The sequence below is a fragment of the Ruditapes philippinarum genome, unplaced genomic scaffold, assembly GCF_026571515.1.
Source record: "Ruditapes philippinarum isolate M1 unplaced genomic scaffold, ASM2657151v2 ctg2329_1_1_1_1, whole genome shotgun sequence".
NCBI classification, from domain to species: Eukaryota; Metazoa; Mollusca; class Bivalvia; order Venerida; family Veneridae; genus Ruditapes; species Ruditapes philippinarum.
This window is the reverse complement of record NW_026861630.1, coordinates 115,901-141,510: the sequence shown is the minus strand read 5'-3', so window position 1 is coordinate 141,510 and position 25,610 is coordinate 115,901. Positions and strand designations below refer to the sequence as shown.

The 25,610-nt window shown below is 32.4% G+C and overlaps 1 protein-coding gene across 5 annotated transcripts in view; it reads right to left on the bottom strand.

Moving 5' to 3' along the window:
• Nucleotides 1-25,610, bottom strand: part of LOC132716355 (inverted formin-2-like) — a 62,783-nt gene that overhangs the window by 35,395 nt on the left and 1,778 nt on the right. The window contains exons 1-2 of one of the 5 annotated variants that reach the window (XM_060699616.1): nt 19,695-19,942; nt 984-2,122 (exon numbers count right to left, since the gene is read on the bottom strand). In XM_060699616.1, coding sequence (XP_060555599.1) covers nt 984-2,118 — 1,135 coding nt within the window. In that variant the 5' untranslated portion in view covers nt 2,119-2,122; nt 19,695-19,942. Of the gene's footprint in view, nt 1-983; nt 2,123-7,747; nt 7,894-9,114; nt 9,268-16,045; nt 16,438-19,694; nt 19,943-25,610 lie in introns of those variants that run through there. The other 4 variants (XM_060699615.1, XM_060699614.1, XM_060699617.1 and 1 more) reach the window with 4 other exon arrangements.

The following is a 25,610-nucleotide window of genomic DNA, read 5'->3' as shown; positions in this document are numbered from 1 at the left end:
TCTTACACAAAAGTTCAACTGAAAACTTCAACATTTTTCAAACAAGATGGTAAGACTTTGTTATTTTTTGTATAAATTTTTGTCAAGAATACGATAAAGTGTGATTATATCAAGTTTTAAATGACTTCCGAAACATTGTCAATTAGATACATCTAATACCTTTAATAGTATAATCTGATAATGACGTTATAACTTGAATCACACAGTGATAGCTATGCGTACAGTTTGACTTATGAAATCTTTTTTATTTCCAATTATAATAAGACTCAGTATTGTATGTAAAGTAATGCGCAGACTTTCCATGAAGGGAGATAACACGCTGTTATCACAATTATCTTGAACTCGCAGACTTAAAAACAGAAATGCATTCATGAGATGTTTAGATTTGTACAAGTAATAAAGAACCATGTGGGCTGATCGCATATATTCCCGACAGACAACTCTTACAGTATTATTAAATTTTGTTATGCAAGTTACTTCCCTTACCGTGCACGAACTGATTTCTTTTTTGTTTCGTTCGGAAATATCACTTTTTCCCCTCATAAATCGTATATTGGGGGAGAAATATATACATCTCACAAGGATTTATGTGTTACATGCATAAAAGTTAACACACTAAGTATCCATAGTCACTCATACATTTAATGTGATTAAATGAATAAGATATTGCGACTAATCAGGCATTACATTAACATTTAATTGAGTTTAATGTGTTTTATCAATATGGCATCATAACATTTCGATGCGTTTAATGTGATTTTATTTATTAATAACTCATTGCACGTAATCTGATTTAAATCAGACATTGCAACAATTTGATGCGTTTAATGTGCTTTTATTGATAAAGCATTATAACCGTTCTGTTAGAAGAACAATATAATATTGCTATTTGTTCGGAGTAGAAAATCTTGTTAGTTTACTCAAATTGTATGAAGTAAAATGTTAAATATTTTAAAATTATCAACGTAATTCGAGACACTTACCAGTCACAAGTCTGTTTAAGGAACCGCCATGCTCAACTAGGTACCCGAGGCCCATCTTCGAGTTCATCAACGTTTTGATACAACCAATGACCTCTAGAAGCAAGAGGGCGTCAGAGAGCTGTGTCACGCGTTTTATACCAAGCGTGTCGACAAGATCTAGCAGCATTTCACAGCCATTCAGGTCTAAGAACTCACTACTCCATTCCTTTTTATTCTGGTTCAGTTTCCTGTTCAAAGCTGACAAAAATTTCAACGAGGGTTTATTTTTTATGAAATCTATACACACTTCCGGTGAGAAGGCATCAATGTTCTGATACGATATTGCGTCCAACAATTTACTTTGCATACGTCCAAACGGATTTTTCTTTTTTGCTTTCTCTTTCGGTGAACTTAGGACGGTCTTTTCTACATCCGCGTCCGTTTTCTCAACTACAGCTTCATCAGCTGACGAGTTTGAACTAGAAGAATCGTGATTGCCATTAGTTACTACTTTATCTTCTTTCTCAACAGCCTCCTTGCTTTTAGTCCCATTACGATCCTTTTGTTTCCTTTTCTTCTTCTTTTTTTCACCATTCTCTTCACTACACGATTCGTAAGACGAACTATTTTCAGACGAAGATCCTGACGAAGAGTTGCGTTTCTGGCTTTCTAAGCTTGTTTCCTCCTTTCCATTAACCTTAATTTGTTCCTCTTCTTTATCTACATTACCGTTCATTTCATGAATGTCTACAGCAACGTCTTGTACATCAACACTAGTACTCTTGGCATCAGTCTCATCTTTAGAATCAATTGTTTCTTGCTTTGATAAAGCAACATTTTCCTTATCTATATCTTGATCTTTTTTGTTCTTTAAACTACTTTTCGTTCCGTGTTCTGGACTAGGCTCTTTTCCAAACTCAACAATATCAACGGGACCGTCTCGAAATTGTTTTGACTCCACTTTACCCATCTTTTCAGTATCACCTTTGTCTGAGTCAGTTTTATGCTTCTCAAACGGTTTCTTTGACGGGTCTGTATCCTCTTGTTCAGAAGATCCTAAACAAAACAAATTAAAAGCTGAAGACTTTGTTCGTTTTGTCTTTTCTGGACTTTGTTTCCCGGATTTGCGCCGGAGTTTCCGAATAATCGACGCCATTGCCCTGAAAGACAAAAGAGAGACATGAAAGTTGATTATCAAAAATAAAGTAACAATTAAAGCTGAATTGGTGATTTTTCGGAAGTTAGAAAATGTAAACAGTAAAATGTACTTATTGAAAGTAGTCTGAAAGGAATAGGTAAAATTGTTTAACACGTGCTTTATTGTCATTATTCAAATATTCAAGGACGAAATGGAGTAAAACATTCCAGAAATTATGAAATAAATGTAATATATTATAATGTTACAGCCAGAACTGAAGCCTTTTCTCAATGTCTTCAGAAAAGACTTAGTCAATAATACATTAGCCATATTATGTTCTAAACAACGGCATAATATTATCACATTTCACACATTATTAGCTCTTTTAAAGAGCTAATATTGATAGCAATAGCTTTATTTTTATATAATAAAAACATCGAAGATTATGTGCCATTTGATGAAAATATAGACAATGGAGAGTACATGTCTCATATCAGTCTTTGACAAATGTTCATCGATTGAAACATTGTTTATACACGTATGATACATCATCATCATCATCATCATAATCACCATCGTCATCATCGTTATCATCATTATCATCATCATCATCATCATTTTATCATCATCATCTTCATCGAACGGATCATTATACCGGATGAGCAAAGTAATGTTTAGTAAAATGATAGAACTTATAGCGTCTACTATGGCATTGACATTGCAAGAAGCATTTGCAATACTGCAGCACCAACGTTTATATTGATTTAAAAATTATTAGGTTAAATATCAAATTGATGTTAAATAAAATAAGGTCTGGAAAACCATATTATAGTCTTATTTATATTGTTTTAAATGAATTTTGGTGATAATTATTCTAACATATAACAGGAAGTAATTTTAACAGTAAAATCCTACGAAACATTTTACTATGGAATCATATCAAACAGGTCGATATCGAAACTATTCGTACGACACTCATTAAGTGAATAAAGATGAAAAATGAATTTCTACGGCAACATTCCTAGAAAACAGAAAACTAAATTGCTAAGTAAGGAAATTACAATATTACAATTACATTTCCAAATAAACATTAGCGAAAAATTTACATGATGATTAATATTGATAATATGTCAGCAAGGAACTGTAGCTGAAAAATCATAGGAAACAAAGCTTCCTGAAACATCGGGTTTACTTAAAAGGCCAATTATTTTAAAAAGATGCTATTATTTTCATTTCTCAAAGCTTTTTATTTTTGGCCCAAAAAACTTGGAAAAAAGTGACCTTTTGGCAAATTACCTGAAGCATCTTTTGCTACTGTTGATATTTGGCAATGAGTGCAGTTTTAGTGATTGAGTGTTTTTGTATGGTAGTTAAAATACTGTTTTATTTTACATTTTGCTATTTTTAGGTCACAATAGTGCACGCGCGGTCCTACTTTCTTCTTACATGCTATATAACCATTATTTAAACATCATAAAACTCATGTTTGCCTTTTTTAAAGACGGAAACAATTCTTTGTCTCTGAAGCATAATGTGCCTTTAAATGTAAGGCAAATTGTAAATAACTTGTGAAGTTTCAGAAAGAAGACGTTTCTCAAGAAGTTTGTTCGACATGCTGAATAGCACGCTTGTCAAATCGGAACATCTCGGGCGACTTCAGTCTTTCTTACGGAGATGTCGGAGAAAGCCGACTTTTTACGATTGGCGCTTATCAATGAATGTAAACAAGCCACAAAAAAGTGGAAAAAAAATAAATCAGTTGGTGTGACACACATTATATACAAATTGCTGTTTTGTGTTCGTGTTACAATGGATATTCTGCACTTTGCGGTTTGATAAAGGATTGCCATGCATATCCGTTTCCTGCCTTGTCGCTTTGTGAAGACAAATATAGGATAGGGAATGTGCACTTTTCATGTAAAGATAACCTCTTATTTAATAAGATTAAACAATGCAGAATATTATGTTAGATCTGTATGAAAAGTACTACTTCTGGCGTCAATTGTATCTCAATGGTTGAAAAATAAAAAATACCAAGATAGTTCCTCGGTTAATGAATAAAGGCAACAACAAAAATATATGGAAGGGAATATAAGTCAGTTCGTCGTTCGTATTGATTGCTATTCAAACATACTTATTCTTATTTTATGATGATACTTTGTACGCAAACATGCTTGCACGACCTCGTGGCTCTATACTCGTGACAAAAAGGCGAAATAATTTTGATTTCAGCATGTTAAACGTTATCTAATATACAAAAAAAAACAAAAAACAAATATTTCATTCTCACGTACAAACGCAAGCAAAGCATTCCCCTTTTTCATACATGGTGGTCTCTTTTATAACAAAAACATTTGTGGCATCATCTGCCCGCTTGGAAGACACACCTTCATATAAAACTATCATTCTTGTTTGTTTGTTGAAAGTTATATTTATCAATATATGAATTTGGTCAAAATTATAAATGATCATAATAAACTTGTTCACTTTATCCCATCTGATAAGTAAGCTCTACAAAGCTCTCGTGACTGTCAATGAAAAGGTCGAGACAAACTTTGATAAATTAATTGACAAGATAAAGTCCCCCGGAAGAAGACGGACAATAACATGTCTACACCTTTAGACTGTAAGGTCGTCAAAATGTTGACATAAACAATCATAAAGTAATTAACTTATCCTTGTATACATTCGTATATCTAAATTGATGACAGACAATGTTTTTATGAGTGCTTAACCTTTTTATTAACATGTATCAGTTTACAAAAACATGTACAATTTAAATTGCCTTTTTTATTGTTTAAAAAGAGGTAAAAATAGGCCCATATCATTTTAATCACATTTAAGCTTTTTACAATAAATGACAACAACAATAACAAAATGTTTATTCATTAGTGTGTTTATAAAACCAGGTTTTACTACGATTATCATAGCTATTCATAAAACATAATTTAATATTTTTGAATTATATTACAACTGATAGCTCCTGTTGTTACAATCTGTAAATTTATATGAAGGATCTTGTAGCTGGCAGAAAGTGCAATACTGCCCGGCTTAGAGTTTCTTTTTGATGGGCCTTTATAACGTCTTGAGTCATTAATGTCCGGAGTTTGAATCAATATTGGCGATTTGATTTCACTTAACTTAGTATGTTGAACATTACTGGAACACATTATTGAATTGTTATAATAAGAAATATTACAGTTTTTTTTCTCAAGAATTCCGAAAATACCGGTAATATGCCAAATGTCTTATCGGGAAAGCGGTTAAACATTGGCTAAAACAAAAGCAAGCATGCCTTTCTGTTTTCTCAGTGCTTCATTTTAAAACCAGAGCCTGGGTAGATTGTAGAATTTAAAAAAGATAGTTCAAAAGGGCCATAACTCTGTCGAAGTCCATGTTAGACTTATTGGCATTGGACAGTCATCTCTATTATACTCTCAAATAATTGTATGAAGTTTCAATCTATTCATTCCCTTTAGTATTGTTATGTTGTTGTTGTTCAGTATTGTTATGTTGTTGTTGTTAGAGATACAAACTTGCATGCAAAATTTAACCAAAGTATTACGCCGGCGCCTGGGTTAGTACAGTAGCACGTCCTATATTCTTCAGAAAGAAGTGCGAAAAACTCATTTCAAACAACTCCATGCCAGCTTACAAATGAATTTACATACAAAATACATACATTATGAGTATATATAGAAAACTTACACGCTTAAATCGTTTCATATTCAAAGTACACAAAACTTGATTTTGTAATATTAAAGGGCTTTCTAATATCGTAAATAAAACCTAATGGAGTGGAACATTTTTGATAAATGAGCTAATATATGTAAATTGGCTTCGCACGCGATAAAAGATGCTATCTTTATTAAATAATGTAAAGGAAAATAGCATAAATTGTTGCAAAATTTCATTCATTTTTTTCATCATTTAAAAGTGCATCACAGTGGGTAGCTTTGTATTTGAAATGTCTCACGCAACTTCAATTGAAGAATCAAAACAGCCCACATACTTTAAAAAACACTATGTTCAGCGGCCGTAAAAAACGGCCTTCACAAATATTTAAGGCTGTTGATTCTTAATTATTTCACCCGAAATTTACTTAATCATCCACTTTCGGGCAAAAGAAAGTGGGCGTTGCTCTCAGGTATTTGGAGATTATAATTTTTGATTGATTATTAGGCAAACATGTAGAGAAGTGTCACTTTAAAGTAATCTCGGGTTAGCATAATTTGATAAGCGCGTGAAGGGTCCGACCAGTGTTATCTGTTTCAAGTTTCATTTAAGTAAATCATAAAAGTAGATAGTTGAGGGTCAAGTTGAATAAATACTCTCAACATTTTGTTGATCAAACTTATCATTAACTGAGTAAGTAAATTATATTCAGTCGATCTATAAATACATTAATTTTGATATTCAGGTCACGTGATTAAATTCTATATAATAATCATATGATTAATAAATCTCATCAGTAACTAAAAAGAGACGTCGAATTTATGCACCAACACTCTATGCCTTATTGGTTAAACGTTTATTTTTTGTACGAAAACGAAAATAATTTAGTAGTGTTTAATTTTTTTAAATATAATAAGTTAACAAGATCAGCAGTACACTTGTTTAGATACACGTTAATGAGTGTATCAATAATGCACACCCGTCCCCACAAAAACAACAACAACAACAACAAAACAACAACAACAACAAAACACACACACATAAAGTCAGTTATAAATACGAGATAAGCAAGACGTAGATTACTTTTCCTGAAAAATAGATTTGAGTGAGCAAAGCACTTCTTTCAAGTTCTGACTCAATTAATATTATAATCATTTAGCACATATTAATTTTATTCATATATTTTTTACGTAAAAACAATGTTAGCTGTACATCCAGGGACAGACTAGTATTCATCAATTTCCATTTTCCCATAGTATTAATATTTTTTCTGTACTTGTGTATCAACGAATGACGTAACGCTATTAATATAATTATTATATTATAAGTGTAGGTTTCCTGAACACTTAACATACGTACTTTTAAGTGTACTCATATTTTCTTTTCTTACATAATTTTATTTTCCAAACTAGTATTGCATGATTATAACGTTAACGTCTTTTATTGTAATAGCTAGAGTAAGAAAAATATTATGAGAAGGCTAAATAAATAAATGACAAAAATACCTCCAAAAAAAAAAAAAAAAAAAAAAAAATACAAAAAAAAAAAAAAAAAAAAAAATAGTGGCTACAGTTTACATATCGTAATCGCTGTCAAACTACTTATCTGCTCATAAATAAAGAAATCAGCAAAGACTGAAACATCGCTATTGGAAGTTTATAAATTTGATATTGCATTTTGTAAGATACAGGTTCTGCACACATGTATATGAAAATTCTGATTAAATTCATTAGGATTTAAATAACACTGACGCTGTGTTGATAGCGACTATTCAGTTTTACTGACAAAGAAGGGCATGGCTTCCCCTCATGCATTGTTTTAAGAATAAACAGGTACCTGAGTATAACCATTAATATTACACACGTACAACCTTCTCAATGAATATGATCAGTCGCAAAATAAGCGATATGAAGCAAAAACTGAAATTCTTGACGTTTACACATAATATATATTTTCATAAAATTCTACGTACCCAAAACAAAACAGATATTCCTAAGGCATCCATTTTTGAACTAAAACTATTTGTTATAAACAACCGGAAATATCAACGGGTATAAATCATCTTCCAGATTTAATTTGATCTTTTTCCGTTTTACAACACAGAGTGTCAGTGATAACGATATGAATGTGCTTTCAAAAACTTGAAATTTAAAATAAGACGGTGCGGGTAATGACCGATCAACTTCAAAGGAAAAGCTATCATTTTCCCCTTATCTAACGCCTAACTAGAAGGAAAACCCTTGTCGCAGGGCTTTTCTTGATGTTAGTAGAAACGATACATGTTTAATTATACGAGGATGTGCTTGTTAACCATTGTTAGCTTAGAATGTTCGAATCAAAACCAAACACACTGTTTCACACTTGCAACATTGAATCAGTTAAAAGGCATATTAGCAGGAGATTTAAATTAACACTCAATTTGCAGAGCAATTTTATATTTGTTATCTAGAATCGGCGATGGTTATCAAACATCCGATATGGGCTTTTCGCGTATAATAGCCCTTTTCGGAAATTATTATCTTAATGGAATGGTGTCTCTGTAAGCGATATGACGTAACAGGAAAACAAAGTTAACAAATTCAAAAACGGCGGTTAAAAAGCCAATGTTGAACACGATGTAAATGGGATATTAGTCGATAACTTGATAAGCATTTAATTTCCCTTAAGATATTTTAGATGAACGATAGATCCAAATTGAAATAACATTTTGCTCATTTTTTCGGCACTCAAATTGAGCCGATATTTACAGAAGTTTCCATCGTCATGTTTCTATTAAACCAGCTTTATACAATTTAAACGAAGATTTTGTTATAATTTTATAATTTATTATAAATAACTTTTCTTCCTGTTCACGCCTCAGTTTGACTATAATTCTTCTGCATATGTGATTTGCATACGCATATATAATTGTTAGTTTAAACATATTCTATTGAGCACATACGTACATGTGAAATATTTTACTTAATTGTTCACACAAACAAACTTATTCATTTCCTTAAATACATTTATTGTTTTAGAACCCTTAAAGTGATATATAGTATACACACTAAGTGGTGTTTTTTTTGTCAACTGTATTTTGTTCTATTTAAACGAAGCTAACATTTTTTATTGTTGTCATATTAACTTTATTCTATTTAAACGAAGTAAAGATAAATGCCGTTTTTTAAAACGATATAATAATTCATTTTGAACAATAAAATTTAACGAATTTTTACCAAATCTCATTTTGTTTAAACGAAATTATAAACAATCGCACCGAATATTTCAATAATAAAGGATATTTTTACAAATATTTAAAGAAACAGCATGCTTTTTAGAGCTATACGAATATATATTTACCACGATAAGTTGTTTCTTCTAAAGCGCAGTTATACACAACAAAGACAGAAGACTTAATATAAAATGCAGAAGTTAAGATGCTGAAGCCTATCAAAAAAGCTGACGAAACCCAATTGCTTAAAATAAGTCACTTTCGTTTGTGTCTTTTACGCGAGAAAATGATGTGTATCTATTTTTATAACTTTGACAACTTGAGATGAAGTGTCTATTTAACTGGAAACAATGTTGCATAATAAAAAAGTGATATGCTATTCATAGTAGAATAACTTATCTCATTTATTTATCGATACAAGTGTTATGAATGTAAAAACTAGCTTTGTTTAATTGGTCATTTCCTTCATACTTAACAATAAGTACTTGATAAAATCACGAGTGAACAAGTCAAATATATTTATTATGTCATAACAATAATATGTTGATGGTAATATTCAGAGCTAACAAGTCTAATATACTTCATATGTAAGATCTCTAAAATTAAAACAAAATTTACGTGCACTAAATACATAAGCAAGTCTTCCAAAAATCTTAATTTCGTTCAGTACAAAAATAGTTTGTGTTTACTTTTATATGGACGGATCGTTTTCTTTTCTTAAGAGTATTGAACAAAAGATCAACATTGTTTCATGACAATTTTACCGCTTTTCTAGTAGAGGTAGATTTCAAGTGACAATACGTGCACAATTCGGCTCCCGAGTTGAAACATCGGCCTACCGCTGTCTAGCTAGCCTAATATGAGAGAATACAAACATACTTGTCTTTACAAAGATGATTGAAATGAGATTTAAAGTCAGCGGCTTGAACCATACTAGGCATTTATAAATGTATATATATGCATGCAAATATAATAGTTCATCGGTTAAGAACACATCATAGTTCATCAGTTAACAACATGTAATAGTTCATCGGTTAAAATATACATGGACTAAGAAGTTCATTGGTTAAGAAAATACAATAGTTCATCGGTTACAAATATAAAAAAGTTCATCGGTTACAAATATACACCAGTTCATCAGTTAAGAACATACAATATTTCATCGCTTAAGAATATACACTAGTTCATCAGTTAAGAACTTACATAAGTTAATCGGTTAAGAACATACATAAGATAAGAATATGCTACAGTTCATCGGTTAAGACTATGAAATAGTTAATCGGTTGAGAACCAGTTTAGTATTCATTAATGATTATCTAGTACGTGGAATTGCATATTGATCATTCTTGGAAAGCTGGCGTTGTTAAGAAACGGCATGAACGCTTGTTATATTTACAAATCAGTGTTTAAGTGATTTTGTAAAAGGACGGCGATAAAGGAATATAAATGCCATTTTCATTCAAAGGAATTTATTATAGTAATATACAAATGCATCGTACTTTACTAATTTAAAGGCATCTATTTAAAAAAACCTTTTTTTGTTAACAGCAACAAAGAAACACGTTCACTACAATCAAAAGCCATCAAGACATAATCAGAAAATTAATAGGGAGTTTCACAATACAGACTGTACATTGATAACGAAATAAATGGACCTTATAACAAAATGCATTTGCTTAATTCATCCATGTGTGCAAATTGCGTTTTACGACAAAAAGTGCAAATACACTTAGGATTATTCACTTCAAAGTCGCATAGCAACATTTTCTACAGGATTTGAATTTAGACCTCCCGTTGTTCATGTTATTCCTGTAATTAAATTAAACTAAGATAATTCCGACATAATTGATTTTATATGCAACCTCGAACCATTTACAGAAATTATTTTACCCAAAAGCAAATATTATACAATTGTACGATATATTAAAGGCCCATTGCGCAAAAAATGCTTTCATGTTCATTCCTCGTGGCTATTTATTTTTATGTCCTTTTATAGTTTCAAAAAAGTGGCTCATTTACTCATTGGCAAATTATCAGAACTAATTTATGATTCTGTCGTATTTTGGAAAACTAGTAAAAAAATAGTAATTTCGTATTTTGAATGAATGTCAAAATACACAATTTTGTTTACATTTTGCTACTTTTATGATAAATAAAATTCACATTGAATGCTACTTTCTTCAGGTTAGAAGCATTTACAATGCTCTAAAACCGTAATTTTAACATAATAAAACTTGTGTTTGCTTTTTCTAAAGAATAAAAATGTATTCATCGCTAAGGCATATTGTGCCTTTAAAGGTGTATCCTGTAGTTTACATAGAGTATGGTAAACAAGATCAACAAGGAAAGGCGGCGTTCAATGAACGCAACCCCAACAACACCCAGCAACAAGGACCAGAGGCCAGGAGCCCAGGAGGACCACAGACAAAATAAGACAGAATAAGAATAAGACAGGATAATCACTTAATAATACATGAAAGGAAATAAAAGTAACTGATAAGGAAATCAAATACAATTGACTGATTAACAGGTCCATAAAGTAAAAGGGCACAGGGGAGGGGACTTAAAGTACGGGGAACGGGAGGTGCAAACTAAAAATATAGGGGCAAAAGGGAAAATACTTACCGTAGACGAGATAACAACAAGGGACACTAACAAAGTGTCACCAAAACAGTATAAAACAACAAAGACATACATCTGAGTGACAGAGGGGCACCGCCTTGAAACGGTCAGCAGCCCAAGTACTCCTCGGGACATTAAACCGGTAAATGTAGAAATAGCTATAAGTGTTTTGAATAAGGGCTATAATACAGTCAAAAGAATAGTTAGTTATGGGTCGTGAACACTTATCATAAGTTATAACTACATTCATGTATATGAAAATTTTAAATTGTAACTATGTATAGATTAGAGTGCATACTGGGTGTTCTTCGTAAATAAGAAAGCTTAAAAGGAGCGGAGCTTGCGAAGCGACTGTAGCTTTCTTATTAACGAAGAACATCCAATATGCACTCTAACCGGCTTAGTGCTCCGCCAACTTATATAAAATCTGTTCTATCCTGAAAATTTGAAAAATCCTCGTCGGTGATTGGCTTAAAAAAATTGGCGAGCACTAACTTTGGCTAATGAGATATATTTAAGTTGCTCGAATAACTTAAACAAAGCTTTATTCTGACACCAACATCTACGCCAGAATATACTACTTAATCTTCAAAAAGTCGAGATAAAATCAATCTCAAGAAGCTAAATATTTAAAGTACAAAATCCAGTTTTTATGTAGAATGTGGTTTCGTTAAAGGAGAATGTATACATTTTCACTATCATGAATCTACTTGTTTACTGCATTTAACATACACAATTTAGCTTTTCACAAATGCACCAAACCTTTTGGTCGATTATCTCACAATAATCTTAACTTTTAAGAAAATACCATGTTATTGTCACCGGATGAATATGCATCCAGGTAACAGTGGCATTTTGCAAAATTAATACAAACACGATAATGACAAAAAAACTACAAAATAATGATCAGAGTTGAGAGACGTTATGTTATGAAAAACAAATGAGCCGCGTCACGACAAAACCAACATAGTGGGTTTGCGACCAGCATGGATCCAGACCAGCCTGCGCATCCGCGCAGTCTGATCAGGATCCATGCTGTACGCTTACCAACTCTATTACAAATGGAGAAACTGACAGCGAACAGCATGGATCCTGATCAGACTGCGCGGATGCGCAGGCTGGTCTGGATCCATGCTGGTCGCAAACGCACTATGTTGGTTTTGTCGTGACGCGACTCAAATTAAAATAGTTCAAATTTTTCTAAACTTTTGCATTTGCGGGGTTACACAATGCTAAATTGGCATAAATTTATCGTCATGTTTTTTTCAGAATAACATTAACTCGATCAAATAGACCAAGCCTTTTTCAGGCATAAACTTGCTCTGATTTCAAGTTGAAAAACGTGACAATGTTCAGTCAGGGGCGAAGTAATGCCTTTAACAATTGAATGTACGTCAAAGATATACTCAGCGTATATATGTAAGTATGCAAAACTTATAAATATACTTCATTTATTAATGCAAACATAAACGCTTTCTATAGAGTGCTGCCAATAGACAGTTAGAGACATAAAAGACCAACACTCTTCCAGAGATATTAAGTGTAACACTGACGTCCAAACAAATTCATATAATACATGTTTTTCTCTTCACAAATTTCTTTAACAATAGTAAAACATTTATTACAAATTTCAAATCATTCAAAGGATGAAAACAAACGATTGTAAAAGACGAAAACTATTATAATACAAACTATATGATTACGGCAAACGAACATTAGCAAACACTGTAAATGTTTGATGGCAAGAATAGTGACACCGCTTTGCTTCTACGAGTATTGCATTCGTTGAATTTTAATACAAATAAAAGTAATACCTTCAATATTGATATCATGCATAACAAACAAGTACTTATTATATCCACAATAGAGATGAGAAAATTGCAGATTAAACAAATAAATATTAAACAAGAGCCATGTCAACATGGCCATCCCCCGCCGAATGTGTTTGCTCATTGGAAGAATGTATATATAGTAGAGCAGAAAAATTCCATTTTAAGAGGTCTTTTGGTAATTAAAACTGATGGCTATAGTGATTACAGATTTGAAACCTATGTGAATACTGATGGCTGAAAATAACAAAGGGCAATAACTGAAAAATAATGCAGGGTAGGTTATCATTCTTGTGTGCTGCATCCCTCCTCAGTAAAATCTATCCACCTATGAAGTTTCAAGTTGATACCTCAAATACCTTTTGAGAAAAAAATTGAATTGAAAAATTAAGTATGAAAAATAACAAAGGGCAATAACTCAAAAATTATAAAAGGTACAGTTATCATTCTTGTGCAGTGTACACCTCCTGAGTGAGATCTATGCACCTATGAAGTTTCATTTTGATATCTCAAAGGCTTTTTGAGCTATGCTCTGGACAAAAATTAATTTTGAAAAATAACAAAGGGCAATAACTCAAAAATAATGCAGGGCAGAGTTATCATTCTTTAGCACTGCACTCCTCCTCAATGAGATCCATCCACCTATGAAGTTTCAAGTTGATATCTCAAATACTTTTTGAGATAAGCTCTGGACAAAATAGCATGAAAAAAACAACAAAGGGCAATAACTCAAAAATTGTATAGGGAAGAGTTCTCATTCTTGCGCACAACATTCCTCCTCAATAAGATCTATCCATCTATGACATTTCATGTTGATATCTCAAACACTTTTTGAGTTATGCTCCAGTGGCAGCTCCACTCAGGTGAAAAATTAGGTATGAAAAATAACAAAGGACAATAACTCAAAAATTATGAAAGGAAGAGTTATCATTCTTGTGCACTGCACACCTCCTGAGTGAGATCTATGCACCTATGAAGTTTCATGTTAATATCTCATAGGCTTTTGGAGTTATGCTCTGGACAAAAATCAATTTTGAAAAATAACAAAGGGCAATAACTCAAAAATCATGCAAGGTAGAGTTATAATTCTTGTGCACTGCACTCCTCCTCAATGAGGTCTATCCACCTATGAAGTTTCAAGTTGATAACTCAAATACTTTTAGAGATATGCTCCGGACAAAAATTTCGGACGGAAGGACGGACGGACGGACGGAAGGCCGGACGGACGGACGGACGGAGACTATTTCTATATCCTCCGCCGAAAATTTTCGGCGGGGGATAATAAGCAATGCTTTTGAAACAAGGTATTTCAGGTACAAAAATTGCTGTTTAGATACATTTTTTAATGTTGTAAAGTTGTATTCCAACTTAAGACAGGTTATATAATCATTACATAATACTGCATAATGTTACTAAAAAGTATATCATAATTATATAATCTTCATAATTATGTATTTTGAAACAAATATTAAGGATTTGAACTTTAAATTAGATTTGAGTTTATTTCCAAGCTTAATGATTTTAAACAGGTATTGTTTTATTTTAATAATGATAAAATCGTTTTAACCACTACTCCTGCGCAAACTATTAAATAACATTGCATGATAAGAAATTAGGTAACTCAAATTTCTGTTTAATGAAAGACTAATTATTTAATTTTTCAACACCTAAAATTGTTGTATAGAAAAAATGCAATAGGATATTATCTAAAGAGATCAATAAGGTATTGTCTTTAGCATACTACGCCAACATGAAATAAATAAACTACAACGCACGGTGCATTTTATCATCGAAGATACATTGTATATACATGTAGTTTTGTCAAAATACGGTCGATTTATGTTTTTATTGTTCAATTATGCACTTAATGACAATCCGAAAGACATGACTAGTTTATTTATTAATATGTTGCCAGGTAACAGATTTGTTAAGAGGTCATGTAAGTATTTACTATGATGTGTTTGTAAAGCGTAGGTTTATATTGCAACTATGGTAGCCGTCTTGATTATCTGTTTCTGTTATATAAATTATAGAATTATTAAAGAATATGTTACTCTCCAGTTCTATGAAATGACATATGAAATATATGAAAAGGTTTATTTGAAAATCCATACTTTCTTCCTAAAATAAATATCCAACATGCTTCTGTTAAATAATTATAAAATGATTAAAGAACATTACTCTTTTGTTCTATGAAATTATACATCAAAACAGTCTTTGTAAAAATGCATCTTTCTAAAGTACATTTGATATTTTTATTTGAAAATAAAACACACAGCATCATGTTAAAACACGAACGATATAAAAAGTTATAGCAATCGTATAAAAAGTATGTTTTGCATAAATTCATTCATTGTAATAAAAAAATACTTTTTTTTTCGTCGCATAAACATCTTAAATACTGAAGTTATTTAAGTTATAAAAGTTACTGTAAATAACAAATGGCACATATTTTTATTTCACAGCAAGTCCATCATGTCCCGTTTATGTTAAGAGTATTACGTATATAGTGGGCAATTCTGTAATTAGGCAATATTGTATTTTGAATCAATGATGCTTTCCCAGTTACTGAATTATCTAACCACGAAAAGAGAAAGTGAAAACTTACCAAAAATATACTTCTTTTGTAAAGTTCCATCGTCGGTGTTTCAAGTTTTACAAAATTCGTCTTATTTATAATAATTTATATAATTAAATCATTAAAACAACAACTATTTAATCCAGTTCATTCTTATCCGGATATTTATATACAACATTGAAATAAAGCGTTCTTTATCAAACCAGCAACAAGATATTTCTAGTATTACATTCCATAATAAAGTGACAGACACAAGTTTTAGCTGCGACGTAATAAGTTTATCACTAAAGTAAACGATGCTCATTTGTCAAGCGAGTCCAAATTATGAAACTGAGACCAACAGTTTGTTTACCAAAATAAATTTAAACCACCATGCTATATATTAATTAAACTACGAGGTTATTTCACTTTCATAACATCCATTGGCGTTACATTTGATATTGCAAAGTAAGCCACAGAAAAAAACGTTGTTTTCTTATATACATGTATAACTTCTGGGAAACCTGATACTTAATAGTTACCACCACACTGCATTATATTGTGTTCATATATTCGTTCACCAGATTAGCAAAACTAATTGGATAATCGTATAAACAATTTATTAATATACCTTAACAAGCATTTATACAAACTTTAATTAACCCATAAATATTTTACAAGATCCACCTGTGTTTAAGTATGTATCTGTATATATCAGTCATGTAAATATGTCTATCACTATTTAAATACTCAACGTTCAATTAAAGTAAAAAAATTTAAGAGTTTTTGAACAATAATAATAATTCAGAAAGGTCAACTATCTATTTTTGGTTGGGTTTCACGTCGCACAAACACATACTAGTTGATGTGGCGACTTTCCAGCTTTACTGGTGGAGGAAGACCTCAGGCGCCCCTATGTATATTATTTCAGGCACAAACGGGCACCTGAGTAGAACCACCGCCGTTCCGTAAGCTAGGTGGATAGCTTTCTAACACAGACGCTGGCGCGGCTCGAACATACAGCGGTTAGGGGCAGCAACAGAAATACAAAATAATTTCTATCATTTATAATGCGATTGTTTTTCAACCATTTTTCGGGCAACCAACAATTGCTGTCCACTTCACCAGCGAACAATATTAGACAAATGACTTTAAAGGGGGCAATATTAATTGCATTGTGTATTGTTTATTGTAAAACGTATATCTTGTTTAAAACAATAAATAAGTGCCAATGAAATAAATTTCAATATAATGATTCGATAAAAGGTAGTAAACAATATAGATTTTGGTTAAACTATAACGATAAACAATGTGATTTGACTATACCTGTAGAATTTCGTAGTCATTATTCCCTGCGGTCTGGAGACCGCAGGGTATTGGTACGCGTTTAACTTTTGAGGCATGGAGGAGCACGTGACCTGTTTTCGGTACATGGATCTGTAAACGTTACATGATTGGTTAATTGACCCTTTCGAAAACCTGGCTAAATACCGTTTGCCGGTACGTGACGGATTTACCTCTAAGGAATTAGGCAGAATTACATCTAATTAGAACAAAAAAACTATTACGTGATATTTCTAATTTTCTATAAATATTTTACCGTTTAAGGTTGAAAAACTTGAATGATGTGTTTGAAAATTATCAATGTTTCTTTAATATGTATCTCAAATTTTACAGACAATAAATTGTTTATACTGAAAATCTACAATATTAGAATATTCGATCGTAGTGGCATCTGCCATAATAAATAGAGATATTTTCTGCGTAAACTTGTGTGTTTACTTTATTTGTTTGCTCGAAATTATTCATCAAATGGTAGGCCTATTTAATCATTTTCTTAAAAAGAAATAATTGTTTAATGTTCGACCTTCTCCGGTCATCAACGGTCACCAGTTTCCAAAAACCTTCTTCTATATTGATCGACTATATGTTGTCCCCAATAACACTACAATGTTGAAAATAGTTAAATGAAATATCTTATATCATTAAACATGTTCCCCGCAGGAAACCGTTTTACTTGTTACAGTTAAATGGTTAACATGGGGAAAAAATCAAAACATTAAAGGAATATAACTTTATCATCAGTGACTGACTATACGTTTATCCAAACGACCCAAGACCTTAAACTATCCAAGGTATTTACAAAATTCAATGTCTTATTTTCAAGTTCAGAAATAGGGGAATATTTGAGGGAATTTGAAGCCACATTTATGTAACTTGACATGGACTTTGCATTAGTTAGTGTAAAAATATGAAGCCATCAGTACAGGTAAAACAATACATCCATTTTGCGTTGCACGGATGACTAGTCGGATGGATGGGCGTACAGTTAAATCTCTATATGTCCGGGGTATAAAAAAGTACAATTATCTATAGTCGTAAACGCGAATATACAATCACACGGACTGGACGATGGAAGGACTAACAGACGGACGAACAAACCTTAGCTTTCGGTAAGTGATGACCCTTATCAAACTCCGAGGGTACAAATCACTTTATTTAATAATATGAATACAATTAAAATACACTTACATGCATTGCAAAAAAAAATCGTAATCATATCAAAATTTCTTGATAGTTGGTTATAATTTCGTTACATAAAAACCTAATTTTCCTCCTTAAATATCTCTGTAAACTTTCCATAATTCATGAACACAAACCAATTAAGATAGCATTCAAAAATCTTTTCTTTTTTATAATTTGTCTGTTTGAAATATTGCTTTTCTGTCGTAGCTAATAAATCAACGTTAATTATTTAAACAAATGCTGCAAGCAACTGTTGCCTCAATGTATAAAGTGTCAAAAACACATCTGATACATTATCTTAATAAAATATTCATGATTTCCTCTTGATATATACATACTAATCAATAGATATTTTACAATAATAACTTTACTGCAAAGAGCATGGCCACTGATATCCGTACCATGTATTATTACTCATAAAACGTTTGTAGTTCAAAGTAATGTCTACATTAACCTACCCACTAAACAACTGAAAGTAAAAATTAACAAAGAACCACCCAAGGACAGATGACAAGATTAATTGACTCAATCAATCAATGACCAGATTAATTGAATCAATCAATCAATCAATTAATCGATCAATCAATCAATCAAGCAAGCAAGCAACCGATCAATTAAGCACTCAAGCAAGCAACCATAACCTACCTATCTAGCTACCTTACTACCTAGTTATCAACCAACCAACCTACCTACCGAACCCACCAACCAACCAACCAACCAACCAACCAACCAACCAACCAACCTACCTACCGAAGCCACCAACCAACCAACCAACCAACCAACCAACCAACCAACCAACCTACCTACCGAACCAAACAACCAATTGGCCAGCCAGCCAGCGAGTCAATCAATCAATCATTTAATCAATCAAATTACAAGTTTTCAGGATAATACAAGCCGATGATGGAATTCTTGATCGTCCGTAAATATTTGTCAGGGATTGCATGAATACATGCATATGGGGTGATTGAAACAAGCACGCAGGGACCTGCAAAATAACGCGTTGGTATGGCGTTCGATTAATAGATTTGTACTTTTATTACTAAATAATGATCGCTGCATAATATCATACAAGTTGTAGTTTTGGGTAATTTAAAAACCTGCTAAAATCCAAACACATTGCTGAAATGATACTCAACTTAAACAGTATAAAGTATCAAAATTTCACACTTACCATAAATGTTGATTTTCTTTCTATGAAATCCATCTTTAAAATCTTAGATTTAACAACTTAAACGCCTAGGGATTGTAACAGTATCACTTTCTATAGTTTATAAACACTTAAATTAATAAAACAATATATCATGAAAACATCCCGTATTGAATATATACAACTTATTTCAACAACTTTCCATAAAATAATCACTATACTGTATTGTATATCATTACACATCGAGGTTTTAATTATAATTCCCAAACAGCATGTGGCTTGCTTAAAAAGTTAACATTTTACGGTTTTAACACTGAAATAAGTATACTGTTTACAATTTATCAAGCGAGTCAAACATTATGAAATTTGAGAATACATGTTGAATTGATGTAATACTTAAATGATCCGCGCCATGACAAAACCAACGTAATGCGTTTGCGACCAGCATGGATCCAGAACAGCCTACGCATCCGCGCAGTCTGATCAGGATCCATGCTGTTCACAGTCAGTTTCTTCACTTGTGATAAAGTTGATAAGCGAACAGCATGGGTCCTGATCAGACTGCGCGGATGCGCAGGCTGGTCTGGATCCATGCTGGTCGCAAACCAACTATGTTGGTTTTGTCGTGACGAGGCTCAAATGTGTATCAATATCACAGTAACCACAAAAAACGACGCAACAAATGTAGTATAAGTATTGCTTTTTTCCCCGAAAACCTTCACTTTTGTTGGGAGAAAGTAGACCTATCTTCACAAGATCATTATTATGTCATTAAATATTCATACACAGCATTGAGTTAGCTAGATATACTCCTGATAGACGGACACACTGTGGGGGGAGGGGGGGGGGTATCCGTCTGCTAGGAAATTTTCCCCGGAATTACATTCATCCTGTTCCAGTAAAACTTTAAAATATCCCGTGTATAGTATATTTCTGTTGGTACAAAATGAAATAAGTGTATCTGTACTCAAATATTTATGTTTCATTTTTGTCAAAGAAATCTATTGTATTGCAGCCAGTTAGTAATAGAAATCATGCAAATGTTTGGCATTTTAGCATTTGTAATGAATTATGACACCGGCATCTGACCATCAACAATACATGTACCAATAAAATGTCAAAATGGCGGACATAAAAAACTCAAAATGAAGTTAATAAACAGTGTTTTTAGTGTTTTAATTTAATTTTGCTAATGTTTACATTTGAACACTAACGTATACTTTTAATGTTATCATAAATTATATTAAAAACTAAAATAAAGCAGGGCACTAAATTTTTTTTTTTTTAGGACCGCTAAAATTTAGCGCCGTATAACCGCTGGAACGCGCAGTATACATGTACAAGCTTTCATACATTTTACTAGAGTTTGTTTTAATCAAACAACATGATTTTCTTCCAAGTTGAATTTTATCATTATGTTCTTGTAAAGTGCGATATAATACAAGAAAAAGTACACATTTCTGAGGGCCTGATATAATTATAGTGACCTCCCAGCCAGTCCCAAACATTGAACAGACCCAGCCTTTGTCTTCGGTCCCTTACACGTATGTTGGCTGACATATCTGTCTTTAACCCTTTCGCTGCCAGAGGATTATTTATTTATTGATCACTTATTTGCCAGAAGGTTTTCTAAGAAATTACTGTATTATTAATTATTATTATTATTATTATTTGTTATTAGTATTATAATAATTATATATGTTTCCAAATCTGCTACTATAATAATAATTATTGTCGATGGTATAATTATTTATATATTTGTTATGATTATTATTATAATTTTTATTTTAATAATTATTATTATTATTATTATTATTATTATATAAACGGCAAAAGCCGTCCATATGGCAAATACGCCGAAAATAATAGGGAGGGCATATGCCGTCCTTATATCAGTGAAAGGGTTAACTTTAACTCTATGAAGCCCCAAGTACTGTGTACTATGTCTTAAACATGAGCTATATACTTTTCACATACTCAAGTATTGAAATATTTTATCACGCATTATCATCTTACGTTCACTTTAAAATATTCACGAAACTAGAAAATCTGAATGACTATTTCTCGTGACAAATCTTTTAATTTCCATATGTTAGCATTTATAATTTTAAACAGAAGTTTTACATTGCAATGTTATAAGATATGATACAAAATGAATACAAACACATGCACATTCCAAACATTCGAGTTTTGTTTCGGTTGGTGAAAGTTGAAAGACATAAATCAAAGAGTCAGGATGTAGACATGATTTTTACCAGTGTAAAAATAACCTGGACCTTTAACATGGACCTTTCCCACGGTGCACATTCATACTGGTACCCTATTTGCAAAATCTACTGAATCGGTACCCTCTTTGCACATGCACAAGTCACTCTGCTGAAAGCAAATCGACGACAGACACCAATCCATTGAATGTTCATTGTCCTGATAAAAGTAGGTATGTGATGTGAAAAACAAGTATACAACGAAACACTAAAATGTTTTAACTATTTCTTTCTTAGGAATTTTTTTCATTTTTCAATTACCGCAACTCCGCAGTAAGCTACACAATATTGCGATATTTGCTATGCCTACCGCCTCAGCGTGCTCTTTGAGCTCAAATGAACAAGTGAATTGATTATGTACACACCATACATATTATAAGCTATGTTCGTGAAGTTGGCAGCCTAGCAGTCTGAAGTTGGCAGCCTAGCAGCCTGAAGTTGGCAACATGGCAGCCTGGAAGCCTAGCAGCCTGAAGTTGGCAGCCTAGCAAGTTGGCAGCCTAGCAGCCTCGCAGCCTAAAGAAAACTAAGAATAGTATAAACATGAAAACAGTCGAAAATACATTAGTAGCACTTCCTTATACCATTTCACAGCTTTTTTTACAATATCATGATATTTATTTTTTAAGATGTAGAACTTTGTCTTAACGTGAATTTTTCATTCTGACGCTTCGAAATTTGTGAAGTTAGTAGCCTAGCAGCCCAGCAGCCTAGCAGCCTAAAGAAAACTAAGGATAGTACAAACATAAAAACCGTCGGAAATGAATTGGTAGCACATACTTAGACCATTCCATGTCTTATTTCAATATCGCGATCTTTATTTTTTAAAATATTGAACTTTATTTGTCTTTCATTCTGACGCTTCGAAATTTGTGAAGTTAGCAGCCTAGCAGCCTGAAGTTGGCTGCCTAACAGCCTTGCAGCCTTCTAACAGCCTAGCTATAATCTTCAGATAAATGGCAATTAATAGTAAAAATGTATTAAAAATTCAATAAAACTCCCTACATTCGGGTTACCTCTTTGTGTTTATCATGAGTACCCTCTTAGCTTGGTACGTAGCAAGGGAATAACCAATGTTATATACTAGCCGTATCTTTGATGTCAGTGCCACTGTAAACTTCTATCGCATTCTCATTTTTTTTCTTTTTCTTCGGTTTCAACGACGCAAAACATTATCAAAAAGTACAAATTAAATACTTTATTAATACAGTGCTAAGTGGGTACCTGTGATAGGAAAAGTCAATAGCAAGGAGTTAACCCGTGCCGAAAAGAAACCGAAAGTACAGCGTTTTTATAATTTAAAATACATTTTTGACATTTATTGCTATTTGTCTTAAGATAAGATAAAATTCATATATGTTACATGTAGTAGATCTGTACATAATGAAACAACTTGTACATTTTAGCCCACAAAACATACTTAGACGGTTGGTGTGGCGAAACATTGCGATGTTGTGAAGTTTTTTTGGAGTTGTGGTAATTAAAAAAATGGACACATTCCAAAGAAATAGGTAAAACATTTCAATGTTCCGTGGTATACATGCTTCCTACTTTTAACAATGGAATGAACATTCTGTCGTCGATTCGATTTGTTTCAGCAAAGAATGATCTGTGTATGAGCAAAGATGGTACTGGTTTTGCAGATTTCGCAAAGAAGGTACCGATATGAAAATACACCTTTTTCCCGATTTTACCGAAACATTTAATATCGACCCATTTCTCAGCAGTGAAATACTTTAACTCGGATCTTACCAGAATTTTAGCAGAGAACAATTTAGCCTCGCTAAAACTATTCTAGATCAAGTGCCCACAGACACTTTCATATTTCAAACCATATATGTGTCTTGAACCAGTTTCTTTGTCACTCTACTGTAGCAAATGGATAACCAGACAGCCAATTTGCAAACACATGAAAGGTCTACATCTATATGATTATCTGACTAAGCCGGACTGAATATATTGACAGCTAGATACATTCTATTATCTGTTTATGTATATTCCACATAAATTGACGCCCACATGTGTACATAAATGGCATAACAAAATAAACGAGTCGAAAATGCGTACCATGCTGATATATATTATTATTTTTATTTGGGTTTCACGCCGCACAAACACAGTATAGGTTGTGTGGCGACTTTCCAGGATTCGAACCAACAGCGATGAGAGATGTGTGGTTTGAAGTCAACCACATTAACTAGTCAGCCACATGTATATGCTTAATTAAATAGTTCAAACAAAAATACTTAATATACTCGTACATCAATCTGATATAGTTTGTTTTAATTCATTGATAATTAGTATTGAAAATGTATTGTTTATGTATTTCTATCAATGTATTATCACACTATGATTATGTACTATGTACAATTCAAAATAAAATAATGTTCTGTTCTGTTCTGATAAAAATCAGCTCTAAATAACGCTCCGCTTTTAGATCTGACCGTGACCAAATACGAAATCATTTCTAGTCACCTTTCACTCAGCCAATCATCAGCGAGCTTTCATAATTTAAACTTAGTTTTATTTTCTTAAAGAGAAAACAATGTACAAATAATCATCTACAAATGCATATACATTCAAACTTTCTATACTCAAACATTTTTCACTACATTGTTTTCATTATTTGAGATGCCATTAACTTCATTTGTGATAATTTTTTTCAAATCATAATACACTTTCATATATGTACAATATCTGAGCTGCGCTTTAATTAATAAGAACATATGTCATTTTAGATCTATACTAAAATGTGAATTTTGACATTTGTACAGAAACTGAATAAGAGGAAAACGAATTGGTACAAAGTCACAAAGGAGCAGCTAGAAATATTCTATTATCATAGTAATCGATCTGTATATTTGAGCCGTGTCATGACAAAACCAACATAGTGCGTTTGCGACCAGCATGGATCCAGACCAGCCTGTGCATCCGCGCAGTCTGATCAGGATCCATGCTGTTCGCTATCAGTTTCCCTACTTGTAATAGGGTTTGCAAGCGAACAGCATGGATCCTGATCAGACTGCGCGGATGCGCAGGCTGGTCTGGATCCATGCTGGTCGCAAACGCACTATGTTGGTTTTGTCGTAACGCAGCTCATTTATCAGAACTTTGTTATAAATGTACAGCCATTAGATGATTGTTAAGTAGAATTTTATAGCTTGTAAAAATAATAATGAACTGTTTATGTATACATATACATTTAAGCACCATGCCTCCAGATTTATTTTTATTTTCATACAAATTTTGAAAATGTATCTAAAAATAAATATATGCTGATGTGAGCAAAAAAGGTAATTTATACATTGAAATCGGCACGTACAAGCCACGCATATTTCCAAAAAAAAAAGAAAAAAAAGAAAAAGGAAGTCAAAATATGCAAAAATAGCTCTGTAGTGTTAATTACTGTCAACTCATCCCTTACTCGCACAGAACATGTAAATTGATAATCGTTATACTTTTCTATTATTCTTTTAAGTATATTTTTCTAGATCTTTTTTTGTTAAAATATTTTGGCTAATCTTGAGGCCCTTCAGCTTTAAAAGTTGCTATAGTGATAAAATTGAATACTTAATATGATAAATTAAATCATGCAAAAACATTAAAGACAAAATATTTTTTTAAGTAAGGCTTGTAATCTGTTTAAGCCAAATTCCGCAAACTTCAAGGTCAGCCC